The 25,560-nt window shown below is 35.2% G+C and overlaps 6 protein-coding genes and 1 pseudogene across 6 annotated transcripts in view; 1 reads left to right on the top strand and 6 right to left on the bottom strand.

The window, feature by feature from the left end:
* The window catches only part of LOC125866689 (LEAF RUST 10 DISEASE-RESISTANCE LOCUS RECEPTOR-LIKE PROTEIN KINASE-like 2.1), a 30,814-nt gene extending 24,155 nt beyond the window's left edge, over positions 1-6,659 (bottom strand). Inside the window, exons 1-4 of the mRNA XM_049546995.1 lie at positions 5,882-6,659; positions 5,754-5,798; positions 4,804-5,478; positions 796-852 (exon numbers count right to left, since the gene is read on the bottom strand). Of these exons, the coding sequence (XP_049402952.1) occupies positions 796-852; positions 4,804-5,478; positions 5,754-5,798; positions 5,882-6,659 (1,555 nt within the window). The remainder of the gene's footprint in view (positions 1-795; positions 853-4,803; positions 5,479-5,753; positions 5,799-5,881) is intronic.
* The window catches only part of LOC125868880 (rust resistance kinase Lr10-like), a 41,915-nt pseudogene extending 30,696 nt beyond the window's left edge, over positions 1-11,219 (bottom strand).
* LOC125866691 (uncharacterized) lies at positions 1,891-2,863 on the bottom strand. Its single transcript, XM_049546998.1, has one exon. The coding sequence runs from the start codon at positions 2,760-2,762 to the stop codon at positions 2,007-2,009; it is 756 nt and encodes a 251-aa protein (XP_049402955.1). The 5' UTR covers positions 2,763-2,863; the 3' UTR covers positions 1,891-2,006.
* A 250-nt stretch (positions 11,220-11,469) lies between the features above and the next one.
* LOC125866692 (probable receptor-like protein kinase At5g39020) lies at positions 11,470-14,956 on the bottom strand. The gene is made up of 2 exons (XM_049546999.1): positions 14,600-14,956; positions 11,470-11,741 (listed from the first exon to the last, which is right to left on the bottom strand). Exons 1-2 carry the CDS (start codon positions 14,948-14,950, stop codon positions 11,631-11,633), a joined length of 462 nt encoding a protein of 153 aa, XP_049402956.1. The 5' UTR covers positions 14,951-14,956; the 3' UTR covers positions 11,470-11,630.
* Positions 14,957-15,012: 56 nt separating this feature from the next.
* Positions 15,013-15,947, bottom strand: LOC125868879 (rust resistance kinase Lr10). The gene is made up of 3 exons (XM_049549447.1): positions 15,914-15,947; positions 15,737-15,772; positions 15,013-15,526 (listed from the first exon to the last, which is right to left on the bottom strand). Exons 1-3 carry the CDS (start codon positions 15,945-15,947, stop codon positions 15,024-15,026), a joined length of 573 nt encoding a protein of 190 aa, XP_049405404.1. The 3' UTR covers positions 15,013-15,023.
* Positions 15,948-16,120: 173 nt separating this feature from the next.
* LOC125868878 (rust resistance kinase Lr10-like) lies at positions 16,121-17,561 on the bottom strand. The gene is made up of 3 exons (XM_049549446.1): positions 17,270-17,561; positions 17,156-17,197; positions 16,121-17,070 (listed from the first exon to the last, which is right to left on the bottom strand). The coding sequence occupies exons 1-3, from the start codon at positions 17,559-17,561 to the stop codon at positions 16,121-16,123; spliced, it is 1,284 nt and encodes a 427-aa protein (XP_049405403.1).
* A 5,868-nt stretch (positions 17,562-23,429) lies between these two features.
* The window catches only part of LOC125868877 (uncharacterized), a 12,536-nt gene continuing 10,405 nt past the window's right edge, over positions 23,430-25,560 (top strand). The window contains exons 1-4 of the mRNA XM_049549444.1: positions 23,430-23,803; positions 24,789-24,909; positions 25,032-25,117; positions 25,220-25,523. Of these exons, the coding sequence (XP_049405401.1) occupies positions 23,460-23,803; positions 24,789-24,909; positions 25,032-25,117; positions 25,220-25,523 (855 nt within the window). The 5' untranslated portion in view covers positions 23,430-23,459. The remainder of the gene's footprint in view (positions 23,804-24,788; positions 24,910-25,031; positions 25,118-25,219; positions 25,524-25,560) is intronic.

The raw sequence follows: 25,560 nt of genomic DNA, 5'->3' as shown, positions 1-25,560 counted from the left end.
ATTATCCTATGCTCAAACAAAAAAATTCCTACCTCAAGAAAAGGAAAACTAGTTATTAAATTAATTGTTTAGTGGAATTATTTTTTGTGATTATTGTTTTCCAGTCAACTTAGTAGATTAGGAAATTTCTCAGAAATCAAGATTATGAGTCTGAGAGTTCATTTTGAACTTCTCTTTTCCTTCTGATTCTTTGTCATGGAAATCTGGGAAACTTTGCATTTTGACTATCTAAAGTCATTAGATCCTTTCAAATTACATGTAACAATTTTACTAAGATAATTGCAACAGAAATTTAAATCTTCGTTAAATATATCCGTTTCTTTGAATATCAGATTATTACAACTACATTGGTTGAACAAACCTTCTCTTGGTAGTTGATTCAATGTTTTGATCTATTACACTGATATGAACACATTTAAGACTAGGCCAGCTCTAGTACTGATGAATCTACCTCAGTTCTTGAGGGAGAATATAGGTAAGGCTTGGGAGGCATTTGTAAAGAGTCTAGTTTCCCTTCTAACATTTCCACAACCTTGCTCATCGATGGTCGATTTGAGGGATCAGTCTGTATGCACCATAAACTTGCTATAACCATCTTTCTTGCACATTCATTGTCCTCTTCATTCATTATTCCAGGGAGTTGAAGCTCTTCACTTAGTTCAATTCTCTGATAGAGCCAATGTGGAAAGTAGATTTCACTTGTGCGATCAACTCCAACATCAACATTTTTTCTTCCTCCAACCATCTCTAGGACCATCATTCCGTAGCTATAGACGTCAGACTTATGAGAGATACCTCCCAAGTTTCTGCAAACAATTTCTGGAGCAATATAACCGATAGTTCCTCGTGCACCTAGCATTGACACAATGCTCTCCTTTTTCATGCACAGTTTGGCTAGACCAAAGTCAGAGATCTTCGGACAAAAATCTTCATCAAGTAGGATATTATGAGGCTTTATATCAAAATGCAAAATCCGAGTGTTACAACCACGGTGCAAGTACTCCAATCCTCGAGCAATGCCTAGTGTGATTTTGTACAGTATTGGCCAACCCAATTGGCGAACACTGTTGGATCTTTCCTCATAGATAAACTTTTCAAGAGATCCATTTGGCATGAACTCATATATGAGAGCTCTTTTGTGACCCTCAAAACAAAATCCCACAAGGCTCACGATGTTAACATGCGATGTTCTGCTAATACTTGCCACCTCGTTAATGAAATCTTCACCACTGCCTTTTAGTTTATTCAGGATCTTCACTGCCACTTGACTCCCGTTACGCAAACTTCCTCTATATACATTACCAAATCCTCCTTGGCCTAGTTTGCTTCTGAAGTGACTGGTGATTTTTTTGATGTCTGTATAATTGTATCTGTTTAGAGCATATGATCCATAGTTCTTTAAGAATTCTTCAACTTTTTGGTGATCCTCAGCATTAGATTCCCAAAACCTGAGGCATTTGTACCACAAAATCTTCTCTCTGAAGCAGAAGAGTAAAACCAACAGTCCAACTGTAAACAAAACTGTACCTGTGGAAAGCAAAATGAAGTCATACACCATCAGAGAATATAAATTAAATTCAGTCTGGAAGTCCTATGAACTATTTGGGGAACAGTCTGTGTTTTGGACAATTCATATAGAAGATATGTACAGAGACAAGAAATACAAGTCAAAAGAGCAAAAGGGAAGCAATGGTATCTATGAAACTGCAGTGCCAGTTACAGTGAAGAAAAAAGAAGATGAGTTACCTGTCGCCACCATGAACCAGGTTGTCCGAAGATGAGTTAAATTTCTAACATCTGCAATACATTAAAAGCAAAACTTTAAAGATCTTTTAAATAAACCTCAATAGAGAACAACAGAGCCAGAATTCTTTCCACGAAGTTGGTTGATACGATATTAAGTTTCAGTTGCTCATTCCTTTGAAACAACTATATTCATGTTCACCACCAACCAAGCATTTCCCTCCTTTGGCAAGACACTCAATAGAAAACAAGCAGAACAAGAGTTATTTCTTAACAATACTATATATACCTTTCATAGAACAATGAAACTCGTGTTCATCGATCATCTGGCATTTCCCTCCTTTGACAAGACACAGATGACAATCTTTGGACAACTCCCAGTTTAGAAGAGAATTAGAAGTCAACAGTTCAAACAAGTCACCTGTATATGGTTTTGATGGTGTAGGCAATGGAATTGGCAGTTGTACAAGTGAACAGTACTCTGGAAGTTTGCCACTTATCTTAGCACTAGTATTTCCCAATATTGTTTTATTGGGATGGTGATAGTAAACATTAAAACCTTCACACTCAGTATATCTATCAAAATCTTTGAAAAAGGAATCATTTGTCTTCTGGATGGTGTTGTCATGACTATGTTTGCATCCGTACAAGGTTAAGTTAGGAACAATTTGGAAAGAGATCAAAGGGGAGTTTGGAAATGAGAAGTTTCTGTAAAAAGACTTGCAACTTCTGCTATCTAAGTACTCTTGAAGTTTAGGATCTGAAATAAGGAAAAAATCACCCTTCTTCACTAAAGCATCATATTTTTGTCCACCAAGTACAATCTTAGGATATGGTTTAGTATGACAATCAAACCTGCATAATCCACACTCAGGGTTGCTGGAATTTGTGAAAGGAAACTTCATAGCTCCAAGGCCTCCACACTCAAATTCATCGGCGCAGTTGAATTTGGAGTTACCTAGTACTTGATGTAGGCTAAAGATCACTAAACAACACGAAAACAAGAAAGCAGAAGCCATACCCTGTACTCTATATGGACCTAAAAAGCAAGAAAGCTGGAGCTATAGTTTCTTATGCAATATCAAACTTGTAATCTGGTTTTCTATGATGCTGATTTGGAACTTGTCACAAAGACTGAGAAAAAAAGGAAACAGACTTCAAGTGAGGGCCAGGATGGAAGACTTTTCCACTCTCATTCCTCATTGACTTGAATTGTTGACTCTTAACCTATGAGATACTTCTTCTCCTTTTGTGTTAAGCATAATCTAATATAGAAAGGTAGTGTCTTTACGAAGAAAAAGGTGCAGCATTTTGGCTCACATCATATACCCATGAAAGAAAGGGAAGTTGGTAAGTGTTTTGGTTATGGTCATTTTCCTGTGAACTATAAAGGTATTTTGTAATCAACTGATCTGAGATAGTGCTCGCAATAAAAAACCTTCCCGTCTCCTAATTAACTAAATGGCCAAAACTAGACGTTGAAGAGGACCCGTGCCTGTTCTAATACCATGTGAAAGTGTGTGACCATCTCATCTAAAACGGTTAGAGAGAACACACTTTTATTTACCTAGAATTCCCAACATTAGAATGTTATGCTGTCTTGATATAACATTCTTCTCAATGATCCCTTTTGTATTTTTTTCTTAGAGAAGAATCTGTTAGGACCAAAATAAGCAGGTGTAATGCGGAAGCTAGCAAAGCAAACCACAAAAGACCACGAGTAAGAAGACAAACAAGAAACACACCAAAAGAGACAAATTTAACGTGGTTTGGTCAATCGACCTACGCCCACAAAGGAAATGAGCAATCCACTATAAATATGAGAGTACAAAATATAGAGAGAAACAACCTCAACCAATTCACTCGGAATACAAGGAGGTACACAAAATTCTCCTCCATAACTGCAACTCTCAAAACCCTAGGACTACATTGTGAATGTTGATTAATTTAGAAGGAACAAACCTATATTTATAGAGTCCTAAACCTTTCCTACAAGAAAAGGACTAGTTAAAATATTAAAACATTTTCCTAAAAGGAAAACCTATTTATGGTAAGAAATCAGGGCAAATAAACCCCAACGTCAAATCTCGCTCCACTCTCTGCCCTCTCTCGCTCGCCTCTCTCATCCCTCTCCCAATCTCGCTTGCCATATATACAAATGCATATGTATAATATACAATTATCTAACATATATACATATACAATTCACCTTTCTCCCACTCTTTGCCCCCCCTCTCTCTCAGTCTCACTCGCCTCTCTCCTCCATATAACATGTAGCTATGAATTGTAATTATCAAACTATAACTATGTAGAGTAATTAGACTATTTTTGAATGGCTATATGTGAAAGTTCTTCATTAAGATATCCCCTCAGACCCAAAAAGGCTTTCAAAATATTCATTTGGCCCATGGGCCAGCCCAACCCAGCCTCAAGGGCTGGATTGATCCCATTTAATCACAATCCACCACAACAATTAGCTAATTAAACTCAATAAAGTAAGCAAAAAAGAGACAAAACTAAAAGGGATGAAAGAAGTACTTGATTATTTGAACTTCAACTGGATATAATACAAAACGGATTACAAAGGAGAAAAATACAGGTTTTGCTAAAAGTTTACAACAAAATAAGACTATGCCAGTTCTACTACTGATGAATCTACCTCAGTTCTTGAGGGAGAATAAAGATAAGGCTTGGGAGGCATTTGCAGAGAGTCTAGTTTCCCTTCTAACATTTCCACAACCTTGTTCATCGATGGTCAATTTGAGGGATCAGTCTGTATGCACCATAAACTCCCCATCACCATCTTTCTTGCACATTCTTTCTCCTCTTCATTCATTATCCCAATTAGTTGAAGCTCTTCGTCTAGTTCAATTCGCTGATAGATCCAATGTGGAAAGTAGATTTCACTAGTGCGATCAACTCCAACGTCAACATTTTTTCTTCCTCCAACCATCTCTAGGACCATCATTCCATAGCTATAGACGTCAGACTTGTGAGAGACACCTCCCAAGTTTCTACAAACAATTTCTGGAGCAATATAGCCGATAGTTCCTCGTGGACCTAACATTGACACGATACTCTCCTGTTTCATGCACAGTTTGGCAAGACCAAAGTCAGAGATCTTCTGACAAAAATCTTCATCAAGCAGGATATTATGAGGCTTTATATCAAAATGCAAAATCCGAGTGGTACAACCACGATGCAAGTACTCCAATCCTCGAGCAATGCCTAGTGCAATTTTGTACAGTATTGGCCAACCCAATCGACGAACACTGTCAGATCTTTCCTCATAGATAAATTTTTCAAGAGATCCATTTGGCATGAACTCATATACGAGAGCTCTTTTGTGACCCTCAAAACAAAATCCCACAAGGCTCACGATGTTAACATGCGATGTTCTGCTAATACCTGCTACCTCATTAATGAAATCTTCACCACTGCCTTTTAGTTTATTCAGGACCTTCACTGCCACTTGACTCCCGTTACACAAACTTCCTCTGTATACATTACCAAATCCTCCTTGGCCTAGTTTGCTTCTGAAGTGACCGGTGATTCTTTTGATGTCTGTATAATTGTATCTGTTTGGAGCGTATGAACTATAGTTCTTTAAGAATGCTTCAACTTTTTGGTTATCCTCAGCATTAGATTCCGAAAACCTGAGGCACTTGTACCGCATGATCTTTTCTCTGAAGTAGAAAAGTAGAATCAACAGTCCAACAGTTAATAAACCTGTACCTGTTGAAAAAAATGAAGTCATGCACCATCAGAGAATATAAATAGAACTAATTCTGAATGTCTTATGCACTATCAGGGAAGTAGTTTGCCTTTGGGACTATGCAAATAGTAGATATGTACAACAAAATGCAGTCAGTTATCCGTACGTTGTGTAATCTTAAGTACTTGCCTCTCCAGTTTTTTGAGATTTTACCACAATGAAGAAGAAAATCTAAAATGATATGCATGGAAATTCTGAAATAAGAACAAACTGTGCAGTTAATGCATTCAACTACCTGCTCCCAGAGTCAGTCCGAACTTTCTTCTAGTCGTTATTGCATCTAAAAAAAGAGGAAAACACTATGAAATATTATCAATATTTGATACAAAAATGAGAAAGGACTTTATGAAATATGCACTAGACCTTGAGCATGTGGATTATTTTCTTGATGACCTTGAGCTTGTGGATTATTTGGATATGTACAATGAAATTTGTTGGCTATATCAGTCCGGCATTGACCTCCGCCATAGTGACATCGGTAACAGCCCTCAGACAGTTTATATTCTACTAGAAAAGCGGGGCTTAACATATTGAACAAACCAACATCATCTGAAATCGAGCGGATTGGCAATCTGATAAGTGAACAGTTGGCAGGAAGATTGCCTGCTCGAACGTCTTCATCATCATCATCTCCAGGAAGCTTGTAGTATATGCTAAAACCTTTACAGCCATTGTACATTTTATAACCAGCAAAATGATCATTCTTCTTCTGGGTAATGTTTGGGGTGCTCTTACTAGTGCTATTGCATTTGAAGAAGTTGACAAAATTCATTGGGACGATTTCAAAAGAAATAGAAGGAGAGTTTGGTAAGAAGAAATATTTGTTAAAAGCCTGGCACTTGTGTTGCATCAACTCGGCATGAAGCTTGGGGTCCCCCAGCTCAACTGTATAATTAAACGGATTTCCTAAAGCATAGTACCAATCTCCTTCAGGGAACAGTTGTATTCTTGGAAATGGTTTAGTATCACAACCAGATAAGAACATTATTCCACAGTCGGGTTGTGTGGAAAGAGAGAAAGGAAAGCTCAGGTCAGTAAGATTTCCACATGAAAAGGACTTTGGACAAGTTGAATCATTTCTGCCCTTTGTCTGAACTAAGTAACTGATCAGAAGAAAACTTATAAAAGAAGTGAAAGTCATCAGATCCTCCCACTGTTCAAGAAGAGGAAAAATTATGAATTCAGTTGTTCACTGCATTTGCATTTAATAGCACAGTGGATGTGGAAAACTTATATTAAGGGTTGTGACTTCAAAGACTTGAAGTCATCTTAGCAATAACTAGACTACATTTTCAAGCCTAGTGAAAGAAAATGACTTGATATGTCTGCGATGACTTCATTTTAAGGTAACCTATTAACCTATACGAGTCCACAACACACCACAGGACTAGGTCCTTGTCACACTTTGAAGCAGTAAAAGCTAAAATACAGAACAAAATAACACGGATGTTTACATGGAAACCTCTTTGCTCAAGGAAGGAAAAACCACGACCTGCTCTTCACTATCTTCAAGCAACAAGTGAATACAGACTCCAATAGTCATACAAGGATCAAACTCTTAATCCCTACTACCTGTAACACCTCTATTACAGAATGAGCCAAAGCAATAGCTCTATTGACCACTATATCAACTAACTCTAGTCTAAGTTGCTCGGACTCTTCACTTTTGGTGCTGCACCCGTGTTGACACGACATGGGTGTTGGTGTAGGATCCGTGTCCAATTTGGTCAACCAATTTTGGGTACTTTGACCAAAATTGATAGGGAAAGTCCGGACAATTTTAATGATTTCTGTAATCAATACAAAAGCTAAGGTGAAATTGAAGAATATGGAATACCTTTTATATAGAAATTTCTATGTCACTCATTTTCCTTTAATCTCATTCCAAGATTCTCCTCATAATATCTCATTATTTAGGTTTTATAACTCTATTTTTAGATATTTTATTTATTTTTAGACGAATCTCCGCACCCGTATCCATATCCCCGAATCTTAAAAATTTGATCATGAAGGATCCAACCTTTGGATCTACACCCGTATCAGGCACCCAAGTCCGAGCAACTTAGACNATGAAGGATCCAACTTCTGGATCTGCACCTGTATCGGGCACCCAAGTCTGAGCAACTTAGACTCTAGTTAATATAGACTTCAATCACAAACTACACAGATAACTCTAACTAAGCTCATTGTTAGGTGGAATGATAAAGACAGTCTATTCCTTTATAGATTAGGAACGAATCTTACAAGTTGAAACACACAAGACACAAACTCTTGATCAACAACTAAAGACACACTTGATAACTCTATAAGGTCTCTTGCAGTTCTGGAAAGCTTGTGTTCTTCTTGAGAGAGACAAAAGGCACTTTTTGCTTGATGTATTTTGGTTGTAAGAACTGGTAGTTTCATGTCAATAAAGGTATATTATCCTCTGAACGAAACAACCTAGTGTCCTCCAATTGACTAAGAGCTCTGTCCTCTTTTCCCGTGCTCACCAACCGTACCAGTGTTGGCAGCTTTACAGCTGTTGCCCATTTGTCCAGGAACATGCGCAACTCATGGACCAGGTGCCATTATTTATTAGGATCATCAAAACAACAAAGTTGCATAACCCCTCAGTCTCAAAATATTCATTTGGCCCATGCGACAGCCCAACCCAGCCTCGGTAAAGCCTCAAAAGGGCTGGCTTGATCCCATTTAATCACAATCCACCTCAACAATTAGCTAATCAAACTCAATGAAATAAGGAAAAAAAGAGACAGAGCTAAAAGGTATGAAGAAAGTACTAGACTATATGAACATCAACTGGATACAGTACCAAAAAAAAAAGAAGGAAAGTATGTCTCATAAAATAGGATAGAGGGAGTAACGCATTCAGTTATTGAAGAAAAATACAGCTTTTGCTAAAAGTTAACAACAAAATAAGACTAGGCCAGTTCTACCTCTGTTCTTGAGGGAGAATATAGGTAAGGCTTGGGAGGCATTTGCAAAGAGTCTAGTTTCCCTTCTAACATTTCCACAACCTTGCTCATCGATGGTCGATTTGAGGGATCAGTCTGTATGCACCATAAACTCACCATCACCATCTTTCTTGCACATTCTTTCTCCTCTTCATTCATTATCCCGATTAATTGAAGCTCTTCATCTAGTTCTATCCGTTGATAGAGCCAATGAGGAAAGTAGATTTCACTCGTGCGATCAACTCCTACATCAAAATTCTTTCTTCCTCCAACCATCTCTAGGACCATCATTCNCATCAACTGGATACAGTACCAAAAAAAAGAAGAAGGAAAGTATGTCTCATAAAATAGGATAGAGGGAGCAACACATTCAGTTGTTGAAGAAAAATACAGCTTTTACTAAAAGTTAACAACAAAATAAGACTAGGCCAGTTCTACCTCTGTTCTTGAGGGAGAATATAGGTAAGGCTTGGGAGGCATTTGCAAAGAGTCTAGTTTCCCTTTTAACATTTCCACAACCTTGCTCATCGATGGTCGATTTGAGGGATCAGTCTGTATGCACCATAAACTCACCATCACCATCTTTCTTGCACATTCTTTCTCCTCTTCATTCATTATCCCGATTAATTGAAGCTCTTCATCTAGTTCTATCCGTTGATAGAGCCAATGAGGAAAGTAGATTTCACTCGTGCGATCAACTCCTACATCAAAATTCTTTCTTCCTCCAACCATCTCTAGGACCATCATTCCGTAGCTATAGACATCAGACTTGTGAGAGACGCCTCCCAAGTTTCTGCAAACGATTTCTGGAGCAATATAACCGATAGTCCCTCGTGGACCTAACATTGACACAATACTCTCCTGTTTCCCACACAATTTGGCAAGACCAAAATCAGATATTTTAGGACAAAAATTGTCATCAAGTAGGATATTATGAGGCTTTATATCAAAATGCAAAATCCGAGTGGTACAACCACGATGCAAGTACTCCAATCCTCGAGCAATGCCTAGTGCGATTTCGTATAATATTGGCCAACCCAATTGGCGAACACTGTCGGATCTTTCCTCATAGATAAATTTTTCAAGAGATCCATTTGGCATGAACTCATATACGAGAGCTCTTTTGTGACCCTCAAAGCAAAATCCCACAAGGCTCACGATGTTAACATGCGATGTTCTGCTAATACTTGCCACCTCATTAATGAAATCTTCAGCACTGCCTTTTAGTTCATTCAGGACCTTCACTGCCACTTGACTCCCGTTACGCAAACTTCCTCTGTATACATTACCAAATCCTCCTTGGCCTAGTTTGCTTCTGAAGCGACCGGTGATTCTTATGATGTCTGTATAATTGTATCTCTTTGGAGCATATGACCCATAGTTCTTCAGAAATGCTTCAATATTCTGGTGATCCTCGGCATTAGATTCCCAAAACCTGAGGCACTTGTACCGCAAAATCTTTTCTCTGAAGAAGAAGAGTAGAATCAATAGTCCAACAGTAAATAAACCTGTACCCGTTGAAAAAAATGAAGTCATGCACCATCAGAGAATATAGATTAAACATCGCAAGGAGAAAGAATGTCCTCTCAACTCCACTATCCGGACGTTGTGTAATCTAAAGTACTTGTCTCCCAATTTTTTTGAGATTATACCACAAAGAAGAAGAAAATCTAAATGATATGCATGAAAATTCTGAAATAAGAAAGAACCCTGCAGTTAATGGATACTTAGCTACCTGCTCCCAGAGTCAGTCCCCACTTGCTTCTAGTCATTATTGCATCTAAAAAAAGAAGAAAAATACTATGAAATATTATCAATATTTGATACGAAAACGAGATAGGACTTTATGAAATATGAACTAGACCTTGAGCATGTGGATTATATGGATATGTACAGTGAAATTCGTTGGTAATATCAGTCTGGCATTGACCTCCGTCATAGTGACATTGGTAACAGTCCTCAGACAGTTTCCATTCTACTATAAAAGAGGCGCTTAACATATTGAACAAACCACCAGGATCTGATATCGAGCGGACTGGTAATCTGATAAGTGAACAGGTGGCAGGAAGATTGCCTGCTCGAACTTCTTCATCATCATCTCCGAGAAGCTTGTAATATATGCTGAAGCCTTTACAGCCATGGTACATTTTATAACCAGCAAAATGGTCATTCTTGTGGGTATTGTTTGGGGTGTTGCTACCAGTGATGTTACATTTGAAGAAGTTGAGATTATTCAAGATTTTGAAAGAAATATAAGGAGAGTCTGGAAGGGAGAACTTTTTGTTAAAAGCCCAGCACTTGTGTTGCCACGTGGTTTGAAGCTTCGGATCCACGAGCCAAACTGTATAATTATATGGATTTCCTAAAGCATAGTACCAGTCTCCTCCAGGAAGCAGTTGGATTCTTGGATATGGTTTAGCATCACAACCAGAGATGGGAAGTATTCCACAGTCAGGTTGTGTGGAAAGAGAGAACGGAAAGCTCAGGTCAGTAAGATTTCCACATGAAAAGGACTTTGGACAAGTCGAATCATTTCTGCCCTCTGTCTGAACTAAGTAACTGATCAGAATAAAGCATATAAAAGAGGTGAAAGTCATATTAAATCCTCCCACTGATCAAGCAAAAGTCTCCTACTATATCAACAAGAGGAAAAATTATGAATTCAGTTGTTCACTGCACTTGCATTTAATAGCATAGTGGATGTGGAAAAGTAGTAAAAACTTATATTAAGGGTTGTGACTTCAAAGTCTTGAAGTCATCTAGCAATAACTAGACTACATTTTCAAGCCTAGTGAAAGAAAATGACTTGATATGTCTGGGATTACTTCATTTTAAGGTAACCCCTCAGTCTCAAAATATTGATTTGACCCATGGGCCAGCACATCCCAGCCTCGGTCAAGCCTCAAAGGGCTGGCTTAATCCCATTTAATCACAATCCAACTCAACAATTAGCTAATCAAACTTAATGAAGTAAGGAAAAAAGAGACAGCTAAAAGGGATGAAGGAAATACTTGATTATTTAAACTTCAACGGGATATAGTACAAAACAGATTACAAAGGAAAGTGTGTCTCATAAAATAGAACAGAGAAACTAGTAATAAATTCAGTTGTCAAAGAAAATACAGCTTTTGCTAAGAGTTAACAACAAAATAAGACTAGGCCAGTTCTACTTCCGATGAACCTACCTCTGTTCTTGAGGAAGAATATAGGCAAGGCTTTGGAGGAATTTGCAGAAAGTCTAGGTTCCCTTCTAACATTTCCACAACCTTGCTCATCGATGGTCGACTTGAGGGATCAGTCTGTATGCACCATAAACTCGCCAGCACCATCTTTCTCCTCTTCATTCATTATCCCAATTAATTGAAGCTCTTCGTCTAGCTCAATTCGTCGATAGAGCCAGTGTGGAAAGTAGATTTCACTCGTACGATCAACTCCAACATCAACATTTTTTCTTCCTCCTACCATCTCTAGGACCATCATTCCATAGCTATAGACATTAGACTTGTGAGAGACACCTCCCAAGTCTCTGCAAACAATTTCTGGAGCAATATAACCGATAGTCCCTCGTGCACCTAACATTGACACAATGCTCTCCTTTTTCATGCACAGTTTGGCTAGTCCAAAGTCAGAGATCTTAGGACAAAAATCTTCATCAAGCAGGATATTATGAGGCTTTATATCAAAATGCAAAATCCGAGTGGTACAACCACGATGCAAGTACTCCAATCCTCGAGCAATGCCTAGTGCAATTTGGTACAGTATTGGCCAATCCAATTGGCGAACTCTGTCGGATATCTCCTCATAGATAAACTTCTCAAGTGCTCCATTTGGCATGAATGTGGACAACCAATTTTGACCCTCCACAATATAAATTAATCATTTCGAGCTTCTCTAATTTCAAACGATTTAAAATAATTAGTTTTATAAAATTTCCAAAAAATAATAATATAGTTTGCAAGATTTTTAAATGGTTTTGTCACTTTTCATAATTTTTAGATGATATATATGTTTTACATAATTATGTATATAATTAGTATATTTTATAAATATTCGAAAATCATCACAAAAGATTTTACATCTTAATTAAATATCTCATTAATTTACTTTAGTCTAAGTTATAGTTAAAAGTTCGAGTTAATTAGTTGTAATTAAATTAATTATTTTGCAATCGAACTAATTATTTTATGTCATTAAGATTAAGAAGCTCGTTAATTAATTTATGAAAATTTGTCTTGTTGCAATTTTTAGTCAATTTCTTATCCTATTTTTAACCCTTTAAAAGACCAAAAAATGGGCCTGTTCCCACGACCCAATTCTTCCTATTTCTAGACCCAAATCTGAGCCTAATTCTTTTAGGGAAAATTTTCAAAATGTCAATATTTTAACATTTAATAGGATTCTTTAGCCACATTTTCAATATTTATTAAAAGTGTCAATAGTTTAGTTTGTTATATATCTGATTTATGTATTTCTTAATTTGTTTAATTTGAAAGAATACAATTATTTAATAACAGAATGGAGAAAATCAAGGGAGAGAATATTTCAAAAAAAGGTAAATATCACTTAATTTTCTGATCAGTTACATTTTTTTAAAGAAAACTCAAACGTGTGCCTTTCTACAATGTATTTTTGTTTTTTTTCTCCAGAATTTTGTAACCTTTTTAAAATCGTATTCATTCCAATATGTATATTATTTGTATTCATTATAGTTTTCATGTTGTATTTTGTATAATGAAACTTGTATTTTTTTTATTAGTTTGTATTCATTTCAATAGCTATGCCAAATGTATCTATAGTTATTTGAGAAACGTATTTGTATTCATGTATTTTTTCACTGTGTATTTTTTTATCCTTTCTTAAGTCGTATTCATTTCAATATGTATTTTATTTGTGTTTGTATTCATTCTAGTTTTTATGTAGTATTTTGTATAATAATATATAAAATACAAAAAACAGTATGATGAAAAAGTAAGATTTAAATGTAAAACTGAAAAGGAATAAGTGAATATTTGTTGCAATCATTCTTAAATAGAATACATAACTAGTTGGCATACTTTTAGAATGAATAAAAATTAGGAACAATACCAAATTCATAAACTATGCAACATGATTTTTGAATGAATACAAATATTAATAGCCTACATACGATTTTGAATACAAATTGAGAAAGGATACAAAATTCTAAAAAAATTTATAAAAACAAACCAATAGGAAGTTGTTCTTCCTCTGAATAAAATACATATCTAGTTAACATACCTTTGGGATGAATTCAAACTAGGAACAAATACAAGATTCATAAACTATACAACATGAGATTTTGAATGAATACAAATATTAATAGCATACATACAGATTTGAATATTAATTGAGAAAGGATACAAAATTCTAAAAAAAACTATAAATACAAAACAAACTAATAGGAAATTATTCTTCCTCAACTTGGTCTTCAACAACTTCTTCGAAATCTTCAGCACCCAATTTTGGAAATCAAAATGTACTTGGTGACAATGCATTTACCTTATTCGTGGGTGAAAAATATTTTGAAGAAATTGTGAGATTTTTTGAACAAATTGGAGGAAAGTAGAAGAAGTGATTTTCTTAGACAAGAAAAAGAGAGAACAATGGTGAAAAACTCAAGAGAGAGAAAGGAAGAATTTGGGGTATAAACCTAGAAAGAGGGGAAAGTGGGTAATGAGAGTTTTTTTTCTTCTTTTTCACGTATAGGGGAGTAAATTAGTTGAATGTGGGGCCTGATTTGAGAAATAAAAGGAAAGAAAATCAATTATATTAGGATACATTTTATTTGCTAAAATATTGACATATTGACATTTTCAATAATTATTTTAAAGTGTAGATGTTTTTAATAATTATGTTAGGGAGTTTGACTAGTTTGCTAATTTTCCCATTCTTTTAATACCAAGCCCAAAACCCTTTCCAATACATAACCCAACCCATTCCTTTTTACAGCAACAATACATTCAACATACCCAATAGAACAGAGAAACTAGTAATAAATTCAGTTGTCGAAGAAAATACAGCTTTTGCTAAGAGTTAACAACAAAATAAGGTAAGGCTTTGGAGGAATTTGCAGAAAGTCTAGGTTCCCTTCTAACATTTCCACAACCTTGCTCATCGATGGTTGACTTGAGGGATCAGTCTGTATGCACCATAAACTCGCCAGCACCATCTTTCTTGCACATTCTTTCTCCTCTTCATTCATTATCCCAATTAATTGAAGCTCTTCATCTAGCTCAATTCGTCGATAGAGCCAGTGTGGAAAGTAGATTTCACTAGTACGATCAACTCCAACATCAACATTTTTTCTTCCCCCTACCATCTCTAGGACCATCATTCCATAGCTATAGACGTCAGACTTGTGAGAGACTCCTCCCAAGTTTCTGCAAACAATTTCTGGAGCAATATAACCGATAGTCCCTCGTGCACCTAATATTGACACAATGCTCTCCTTTTTCATGCACAATTTGGCTAGACCAAAGTCAGAGATCTTAGGACAAATACTCCAATCCTCGAGCAATGCCTAGTGCAATTTAGTATAGTATTGGCCAATCCAATTGGCGAACTCTATCGGATCTTTCCTCATAGATAAACTTTTCAAGAGATCCATTTGGCATGAATTCATAAATTAGAGCTCTTTTGCGACCCTCAAAGCAAAATCCCACAAGGCTCACAATGTTAACATGTGATGTCCTGCTAATACTCGCCACCTCGTTAATGAATTCTTCACCACTTCCTTTTAGCTCATTCAGGACCTTCACTGCCACATGTTTCCCATTCTGTAAACTTCCGCTGTATACATTACCATATCCTCCTTGGCCTAATTTATTTTTGAGCCGAGTGGTCATCCCTTTGACCTCTGAATAGGTGTATCTCTTTGGAGCATATGACCCATTGTTCTTCAGAAATGCTTCAATATTTCGGTGATCCTCAGCTTTAGATTCCCAAAACATGAGGCACTTGTACCAGAAAGTCCTTTTTCTAAAGCAGAAGAGAAAAATCAAGATTCCAGTGCAACAGCTCAAGAAAACTCCAACTGTGGAAAAAATTGAAGTCATTCACTAAGAAGATAGTCTGTTATTAGGGTAATTCAACTAGTACAAGTGTTATACAAAAGAAAGATTTGGAAAGAGCACAAGGGATAAAAGTATTTAGCTTTTTTTTTTTTTTATCATTATTATTGAAGAAATAAACCTATAAAGGCTAAAATTTTGTGATGGACAACAACAAATTTGTAGGTAAATACATGTGACAATCACTTTCGTCTTTCTATTTCTTGCATCTATAGTAAACAATGCAAATCTAAGTTAAACCAAGGGGAAAGAGAACCAAAGCCTTTAATGTGAACCAAGAAAATAGTTATTTACCTACTACAAAGGTATAAGCACAATGAAAGTTGTTAGTAGCATTATCAGTTTGACACCTTCCTCCTGTATAATAACACTGATTACACTCATCAGACACAGTCCATCCTAGTATAAATTCTTCAGTTAAAAGATGAAATAAGCCACTATTATTTGATTTTGCTTCTAAACTCTGAGACACGGGCAACTGAATAAATAAACAGCCATTAGGGAGATCAAATTCTTGAACAAAATTGACAGATGTGTTATAGTATAGTATAAAACTTTCACAGACATTGTAACTTTGATTTTCGCGCACATTCTTTCTCCTCTTCATTCATTATCCCAATTAATTGAAGTTCTTCGTCTAGTTCAATTCGTTGATAAAGCCAATCTGGAAAGTAGACTTCACTCGTTTGATCAACAACATTTTTCCTCCCTCCAACAATCTCTAACACCATCATTCCATAGCTATAAACATCAGACTTGTGTGAGACACCTCCCAAGTTTCTACAAACAATTTCAGGAGCAATGTAACCGATAGTCCCTCGTGCACCTAACATTGACACTATACTTTCTTTTTTTACGCAGAGTTTAGCAAGGCCAAAGTCAGAGATCTTAGGACAGAAATCTTCATCAAGTAGTATGTTATGAGGCTTGATATCAAAATGTAGAATCCGAGTGTTACATCCACGATGCAAATACTCCAATCCTCGAGCAATGCCTAATGCAATTTTATACAGTACTTGCCAATCTAGTTGACGAACTCTGTCTGTGTCTGACCTTTCCTCATAGATAAACTTTTCAAGTGATCCATTTGGCATGAATTCATAAACTAGATCTCTTTTTCGACCCTCAAAACAGAATCCCATGAGGCTCACGATGTTAACATGTGATGTCCTGCTAATACTCGATACCTCGTTAATGAATTCTTCACCACTGCCTTTTAGTCCATTCAGAACCTTCACAGCAACAGGATTTCCATTATGTAAACTTCCTTTGTATGCATAACCATATCCTCCTTGGCCTAGTTTGTTTTTGAAGCTACTAGTCATCCTTTTGATGTCTGAATAACTATATCTCATCGGAGCATATGGTCCGTTGTTCTTGAGAAATGCTTCAATATTTCGATGATCCTCAGCTTTCGATTCCCAAAACCTGAGGTACTTATGCCAGAAAATCTTTTTTCTAAAGCAGAACAGCAAAATCAATATTCCAATGCAGCCGAGAACTGCAACTGTACGGAGGAAAATGAAGTCATACACCGGTGAAGAGTCTCTATTCGAGACAATGCAACTAGTACAGTTTTACAAAAGAGTTACCTGTGGCTAAAACAACTATCCATGTTCTACGAAAATGCTTTCCTGCAATACGAAAAACGAATAAATAAAGAGTACTAAGATGAAGGAATCAAGCATATTTTACTTCTTGAATACCTTTGCCATGATCAGTAACAGAACAAAGAAATTTGTTGTTACTATCAACTTGACATCGTCCTCCACTCGAATAACATTGATTACATGTATTAGATACTGTCCATCCTAGAGAAACATCAGCAGCCAACTCAGAATCAGGTTGATCGGGTTTATAGAAAGGAAAACTCAGAATTTCTGAACTTCCACATTGGAATTCTTGACAGTTTGAATAAGGTGTGTTCTGTCCTTGAACAGAATCAAAACACGTATGATTAAACAAAATGAAGACGAAAAACCAAGAAACTAAATCCATGACGATTAATGAGTAAGGACCCCTTATGTTTAAAAGAAGAAAAACAACAACAACAACATGAGAAGCAACATATCATATAATATGTGCTTAGTATTATTTGCATATATAACTTTGGAGTTTGAATGAGTAAACAGAATTCCTTACTCGATCTTCTGTGGTGACTAAACCAACTAAGGACTTTTCTCCTTATGTTGTCAAAGGAGTCATTTTCATTTCTTTCATTGAATAGTCTCTGCCTTGAAATATAGGTAACTTTTATGGACTTGCATTGTTCACTAGAATTTCCTATTTGGCATATGTTAAACTTCAATGTTGTTAGTTGACTTGGAAGTTTCTTACTACAACTTGTTGTATAGGTGTAAGTAAATATTTATTTCAAATGAATTTATTTTTTAAAGTGTTTTTACCGAGCCAAAGTAATTAAGGTGTATAGTACAAGAAGTTACTCGGAGAGTTGGCAAAATGGAAGAAAGTGTTGGCACTTAAATGTCTTCAAAGAAAACAAGTGTCCTTACACTGGCAATAGCATTTCATGCACTTGACACTTGTCAAGATGAAAGGCAATTTGTTGGCCTATAAATATGCATGTTACCATTGAAGAAATGTAGAGTAAAAAATGTTTCTCTGCTCCTTGCCAACAAGTCGTCTTGCCTCTCTTTAATTTTCCCCTTTTAAGTTATTTAATTATTTTGGCTTTGTTATTTTATATCCCTCTAATAACTTGTTGATGTTAATTAAATTGCTGATTTCTGTATTCTCTATTTAAGATGAAACTTGTTGATGTTAATTAATTTGCTGATTTCTGTATTCTCTATTTAAGATGAAGTGCTTGTTTAATCCTGAGGAAACATTTCACATCGTTGACATAGTTTCTTAGGACAGTGTCCAATACGACTCAAGTATTAATTTTATGTACTATTTTTATATATCACCGTAGTAATTTTCATCTTATTTTTAGGACTAATTTTTGTTAATAATAAGTTCTATTATTATTGTGAAATTTCAATTATTTCCCCAACAATCTAAGAAACTACGACATATAATATGTGTCCTAAAATTACTGATGGTATTGAGGATACTGATGTTGCTGCTACCCTGACTAGTACTGTTCAAGTTATTCTGTCGGAGGCTTACGGTAAAGAAAATTACAGGTATGTAAATAGACATGGTTACACGTCCAATTTTAATAATAAAACCTTCATGAAAAATACAGCTCAATGCAAAAGATATTGAAAATAAATGACAATCTCGCTAAGCTAAAAATAAATTTGGCTGAAACAGATGATCTGATTATTGCAGTTATTTCAGAAATAAATGTTGTGGACAATGTGAGAAACTGGGTGATAGACTCTGGTGCTACTAGGCACATTTGTATAAACAAAAATGATTTTGTGTCATACACTCAAGTTGAAAAAGGAGGAAAAATTATTTATTTTTGTGACTCAAGGACAACTAAAGTTCTTGGAAAAGGAAAAGTTCTTCTCAAGCTCACATCTGATAAAACTTTGATTTTGAATGATGTATTGCATGTTCCTAATATCCAAATTAATTTGATTTATGTGGGATTATTAGGAAAATGTGGATTGACTAAAAAATGATATTTTTGTTGGCAAAGGATTTTATAACCATGACTTGTTTCTGCCTAATATTTGTGATGATTACATTAAAAATGTATTTGTTTTTGCTTATATGATTGAGCCTATTAATTTATTGCATGCTAGATTATGACATGTTAAATGTCTCATATATAAAGAGTATTGCAGTCTCTTGATTAATATCCGATTTAGACTCAAAATATTTTGATAACTGTGAAATATTTAAAAGTGTGGGGGTGCTTTGCTAAAATTCTTTTGTCTGAACCTGAGAAGAGAACAATAGATTCTAAACTGCTGATTGCATGCTGGTTGGAAGACAATGATTATGTGATAATATGTATGTTGATGACATGCTTAAATTTGGTATAAGTTTGAATATTGTGAAAAATACTAAATTATTTTTGTCTACTAATGTTGATAAGAAAGTTATATGGAGTGAAGATGTATAATATTGTCATAAAAAACTATGTGAAAACACTTCCTAAATTATTTTGAATGTTTTGATGTGACATGTTTAGTCACTCCTTATGATGCTAACTCTAAATTAAAAAATAGTATGATAACCCAGTTGTTCAGTCTAAATATGCTAAAATTATTGGAAGCCTTTTGCACTTGATGAATTTTTTTTAGGTCTGATATTACCTATGATGTGTGTAGATTGAGTAGATATACTCATAATCCCAATAATGAGCATTGGTTTGCATTGAATAGATTGATGAAATATTTGAGAAGAACCATGAATTATGGTATCATGTATAGTGAATTTCCTTCTACTTTAGACGGGTATTGTGATGCAGCCTGAATCTCTGATTCAGATGAGACAAAATCCACTAGTGGATATGTGTTCACCTTAGATGGTGGTGCAGTATCCTGAAAATCAGCTAAACAGACGATCATTGCTAGATTGACTATGAAGTCAGAGTTTGTAGCTCTGGAGCTGGCTGGTTCTGAGGCTGAATGGCTAAGAAATTTCTTAGCGAATATCCCTTTAATAAATGATGAATTGCCAGCTGATCCTTTCGATGAAGGATGAATTGTTGATGGATGAATTATTGATCCCTTCGATGAATGATGAATTGTTGATCCCTTTGATAAAATGATGAATTGTTGATTCCTTTAATAAAGGATGAATTGTTGATCCCTTTGATGAAGGATGAATTGTTGATCCCTTTGATGAAGGATGAATTGTTGATCCCTTTGATAAAGGATGAATTATCAAATGATCCCTTTGATAAGGATGAATTGTCTTATGTGTTTATACACTGGGATTGTGAAGCTGCAATTGATGATATGAAGAATAAATCTTACAGTTGTAAGAGCAGGCACATGAAATTGAGGCATGATGTCTTTAAGCATATGCTGAGAAATGGAATAATTGCAATTGATTATGTGAAGTCAGAATTAAATTCGGTCGATTCACTGACTAAACCCGTGGGAAGAAAATTAATTCTTCAGACCTCAATAGAGATGGGTTTAAGGCCAATTGATTGTCAATAGAGATAGTAACCCAACCCATGTGATTGGAGATCCCATGAAGTAGGTTCATATGGGTAATAACAGGTCGATATTGGCTTTGTGAACTAACTGAGAGTGTTTGAACTGCTACTAAAAATGAGGGATGAGTTATTAACTCTTAATGAATTCATAGTCCTTAATTAAGGAAGGTGTATTTAAAGCAGTGTAAACTTGATGAATTCACCTATATGAGAAGTGGAGTGTGGCCGCTCCTATGAGACTGTGGCCTAGTCTCTAGAGCTCTCATGATACCAGGCACGCGCATGGCCTATTGACGCAATACCTCGTTAAACAACAAAATTACTGTGGTCAAATTATGATTGGTAAAGTCTCTGATTTACAATTAGAATTATTGGTTCATAGAAATATTATATTTCACTGGTAATTCTGTAAATTAAATTTTATCGATCTAAGTTTAGTTCATAGTCCGAAAGACACCAAACCTATTGCATTTTGTCCTGAAAATCCAGCAAGTTATATTTTTTCGTAAAAATTCTTTTGAAATAAGTGGGGGTTTGTAAGTAAATATTTATTTCAAATGAATTTATTTTTTAAAGTGTTTTTACAAAGCCAAAGTAATTAAGGTGTATAGTACAAGAAGTTACTTGGAGAGTTGGCAAAATGGAAGAAAGTGTTGGCACTTAAATGTCTTCAAAGAAGACAAGTGTCCTTACACTTGGCAATAGCATTTCATGCACTTGACACTTGTCAAGATGAAAGGCAATTTATTGGCCTATAAATATGCATGTTACCATTGAAGAAATGTAGAGTAAAAAATGGTTCTTTGCTCCTTGCCAACAAGTCGTCTTGCCTCTCTCTTTAATTTTCTTCTTTTAAGTTATTTAATTATTTTGGCTTTGTTATTTTATATCCCTCTAATAACTTGTTGATGTTAATTAATTTGCTGATTTATGTATCCTCTATTTAAGATAGGGAAGTGTTTGTTTAATCCTGGGGGAAACATTTCATACCGTTGAAATAGTTTCTTAGGATAGTGTCCAGCACGACTCAAGTATTAATTTTATGTACTATTTTTATATATCATCGTAGTAATTTTCATCTTATTTTCAGGACTAATTTTTGTTAATAATAAGTTATATTATTATTGTGAAATTTCAATTATTTCCCCAACAATAGGTAATCTACTCAAGCTTCATTTAACACCTTTGTGAATCGAGGGTCTTGGTTGGTATTTGCATCTTTCACATGAGCTGGCATTTGACCAGCTTTTGCGCGGAAGAATAAAAATTGATTTGAGGAAAAGGAACGGTGCAAACGATCTAGGCCTGCATTCGGAGTTGATTTTAGTCACTCCAAGAGTGGAATCAACAAGTCACCTCAAGTTTCATAAAACCAACCAAATGAGGAATCCATTTGAAGTGGTATATGATAAGATCATACTAACAATAAGGGGGAACCACATCTATCAAAGCTTCATTAAACGCTTTTGTAATTCCACAAGTGGGGTTCTGGGGAAGATAGAATGTATGCAGATCTTACCCCTACCTTTGTAGGGTAGAGAAGCATAACAAAGCTATTAACATTTGGCTTAATGAGTGTATCGCCTTATATAGTTCAGAGTCTTTCCTTTATGGTAGAAACAAACAATTTGACCTCTTCTCTAAGGCAGAGGTAAGATCTACATACAGTCGTACACTCGCCCCTTCCCAGACTTCACTATTTGGGACTATATATTGTTGTTGTAATAGTTACAACTTTTGTAATGTTTTTCTTATTAGATAATTTAATGCAAAATATGTTAATTGTTTGGTGATTTGAGATTGATTTTGATGTTAGCTTTGAGGTTTGAATTGTTTTTGCTAGATATTTGGACTTTGGAGTATAATGTTGTTACACATGTTCTAGTTGTGATTTGTGATTTTATTTTTTTTTGTTGATTGAAACTTATAAAAATGACAAAAGTGGTGGTTTTCAAAGACTTTTCATAGATAGCTCATGTACGTCAAAATAGCTAAAGAAAAAAGAAATCATCTATAAATTTTTATTATTCTGTCAGTTTCAATTTGTTTACATGATTTTAACTTAACACAAAATATAAGAAAAAATGATTTTTTTTAGTCTTGTGGTTTTAAATTAAAAATATACAGAATACACCAAAATATCTTTCAATCTTGTGGTCTTAAATACATCATATAGAAAGTTAAGATTGAATAACTATATATTAAAAATTTAGTAAATAATATACACGATAAATTTAAAAATCAATTATTAGCATTTAGAGGTCGTTTGATAGCTGGTTAGAGGTATACAAATATTAGCAGGACATGATTAATTATAAGTGAATCTATGTATTGTATTATACAAATATTAGTTATTAGTTATGCATGTTTAATTTATTCATGTATTAGTTATTCCACCTTCTATCCTGCATAAAATAATTTTATTCATGTTCGGTTTAAATTGCAAACCAAACACCTTTTTAATTTTATACGTGAATAATTAAGCTCTTAATCAGCTACCAAACATAGTTTTACTTATGCAGAATTTAATACCTCCATAACTTACATCTAAACCATCTATGAAACAACTCCTCGAAAACAAGTTTTTGGATTAAAAATAACACTATGATTTCGAAACAAAAGAAAAAAAAGTAAAAGAAATTCATAAGCTTGTGAGTTGTGACCACTCATTTATGGTCCCCTTTATCCAAACATATATGTGGTCAATAATTAACTGTCAATCAAATATCAATATATATAACAGAAATAACCACTTCTGTTAATAATTTTCAATTTTAACCCAAAGTTCTTTACTATCACTTCACTCTATGTATTCTCTGCATTTCCATTTCACAATCAAACCAAAAAACTATGAAATCAACAAGAAACTATCATCAATCTGTTCATGGAAATCGAGTTTCTCGTCTTTGGAATACGTTAAATTCGATTTGAAGAATGAGAATTTTAAAACTTATTATTATAGAAAAGGGGATTTTTTAGGAGGAGATGCAATGGGAGTAGAGAAAAATGTTGGATGTGAAGTGGAAGTTGTTTCGTGGAGAGAACGAAAGATTAAAGCTGAGATATTGGTGAATGCTGATGTTGATTCTGTTTGGAATGCTCTTACTGATTATGAAAGGCTTGCTGATTTTGTCCCAAATCTTGTTAGCAGGTAATAGCAGCAATGTATGCTTATTTTTCTCCTTTTTGCTAATAAATGATAGTAGCAAGGATTTGAAGCTTATGAGTTCGGGATTTTATGGGGGGAGTAGTGGTTAGTTGTCAGTTGAGGCTAGGTAGGGTTGAGGGTTTCATCTGAATCCCCTTCGTTGAAAAATTACACTATTTATACATGGTTAATTTTTTCTTTTAATGTATATTTATATATATAGTAGATGTTGAACTCTTTTGGGCTTTTTCGTGTGTTTACTTATTCATATTTTGAACCCATTTAGTGAAAATCATGGCTCACTCATTGGTTAAGGTGTCTAGATGTGCATTCTCAAAGGTATAGTGCTTACTGCTTACTTGTCAGTTGAGGCCAAGTTTGAGTGTATGTTTATGTATTATGACTTTTCACATATTAAATGTATTCTTGAAACAAATATAGGATTTGAATCAAAATTACTGGTTTTGGCAAAACCAGCATCCTATACTCTACCTTCGACCTTGTTACCGAGGGGTGTGACCTAGTGATTAATGAAGCGGGTGGAGAACCGTGAGGTCTCATGCTTAAATTACTACAGAGGCACAAAAAATGCTACGTGCTTTCTTCATATAGCCTTGATAGACAGAGTTACTTGGTATCTATATTAGTGAGGAGCTAACAGGTACCTAGCAGAATAGTCAAGTGCGGGCAAGCTAGCTTAAACACCACATTTTGTTTTTGGTGAAGTTCATACTTTTAACAGAGACATGCCTACAACTTATTGCAATGAGAGGCTGTTTTTGAAGCTTTGTTCTTCTGGTACAATTTCGGAATAAACACATTTGGTACTAACAGTAGAGATGGATATCTGAATTGGGCGTCTCTGGAGTCTTTGCTAACATCCAGATTATCTTGAAGTTTTCTGTTTGTCATATCGTCGTGGTTATGATGATTTTTTGGGGTATACTTTGCACTTCATACTGATGCATGAAGCATTTGTTAATCACAGTAGGAGAATCCCTTGTCCACGTCCTGGACGTATTTGGTTGGAGCAAAGAGGTATCCAACGATCACTCTATTGGCACATAGAAGCTCGTGTTGTATTGGATCTCCAAGAATTCATTAAATCGGTAAGCATATGCAATCTGTGTGTATGATAGTTCGTCTGAGCTATGACATTCTAATATATGTCTACAGTCCATCCTTGTCTAAACCAAGAGTTGTGTTTTACATTGCTCTTTTACAAATTTAGGATAATGTTCGCGAACTCCATTTCTCTATGGTTGATGGTGACTTCAAGAAGTTTGAAGGCAAATGGTCAGTGAGAGTTGGAACAAGGTACAATCTTTATCGAAGGGAACAGAACTTTGTTATTCCTAATTTTCCTTTTATGTTGTCTTCAAGAATAATGTAGAGACCTGCATATGCCTTTTTTTTCAGGTCTTCAACAGCTATACTAAGTTATGAAGTTAGTGTCATACCAAGGTTCAACTTTCCTGCAATTTTCTTGGAGAGGATTATCAGGTCAGACCTCCCGGTAAATCTTCAAGCGTTGTCCTGTAGAGCTGAAAACAGTTATCAAGGTTATCAGAGTGTTACCAAAGAGGAACCTGGCTCTTACCTTATTTCCACTAAGACAGATATTGATCATGTCATATCCCACGAAAATAAATCTTCCGGTGAAAACTTAAAGGACAAGTTTGTCAAAGCCACCTTTGGCCCATCGACACCAGTTATAAGTGATGTGAGTAATAATTGGGGAATATTTGGGAAAACTTGCA

Source organism: Solanum stenotomum, chromosome 6 (assembly GCF_019186545.1).
Source record: "Solanum stenotomum isolate F172 chromosome 6, ASM1918654v1, whole genome shotgun sequence".
NCBI lineage: Eukaryota > Viridiplantae > Streptophyta > Magnoliopsida > Solanales > Solanaceae > Solanum > Solanum stenotomum.
The sequence above is the reverse complement of the archived record's forward strand: the minus strand, read 5'-3'. Positions and strand labels throughout refer to the sequence as shown.

Excerpts from the sequence above, each read along its gene's own strand:
- LOC125866691 (XM_049546998.1), bottom strand. The coding sequence starts at position 2,762 with ATGGCTTCTGCTTTCTTGTTTTCGTGTTGTTTAGTGATCTTTAGCCTA.
- LOC125866692 (XM_049546999.1), bottom strand. The coding sequence starts at position 14,950 with ATGAAAAAGGAGAGCATTGTGTCAATATTAGGTGCACGAGGGACTATC. Across the intron at positions 11,742-14,599 it reads GTCAACCATCGATGAGCAAG|GTTGTGGAAATGTTAGAAGG; the intron begins GTTGTGGAAATG and ends TCGATGAGCAAG.
- LOC125868879 (XM_049549447.1), bottom strand. The coding sequence starts at position 15,947 with ATGAGTGTAATCAGTGTTATTATACAGGAGGAAG. Across the intron at positions 15,773-15,913 it reads TGTTATTATACAGGAGGAAG|ATGCAAGAAATAGAAAGACG; the intron begins GTGTCAAACTGA and ends TGTTTACTATAG. Across the intron at positions 15,527-15,736 it reads GACGAAAGTGATTGTCACAT|TTGGAGTTTTCTTGAGCTGT; the intron begins GTATTTACCTAC and ends TTTTTTCCACAG.
- LOC125868878 (XM_049549446.1), bottom strand. The coding sequence starts at position 17,561 with ATGGATTTAGTTTCTTGGTTTTTCGTCTTCATTTTGTTTAATCATACG. Across the intron at positions 17,198-17,269 it reads TGTTACTGATCATGGCAAAG|GAAAGCATTTTCGTAGAACA; the intron begins GTATTCAAGAAG and ends TTCGTATTGCAG. Across the intron at positions 17,071-17,155 it reads GATAGTTGTTTTAGCCACAG|TTGCAGTTCTCGGCTGCATT; the intron begins GTAACTCTTTTG and ends TCCTCCGTACAG.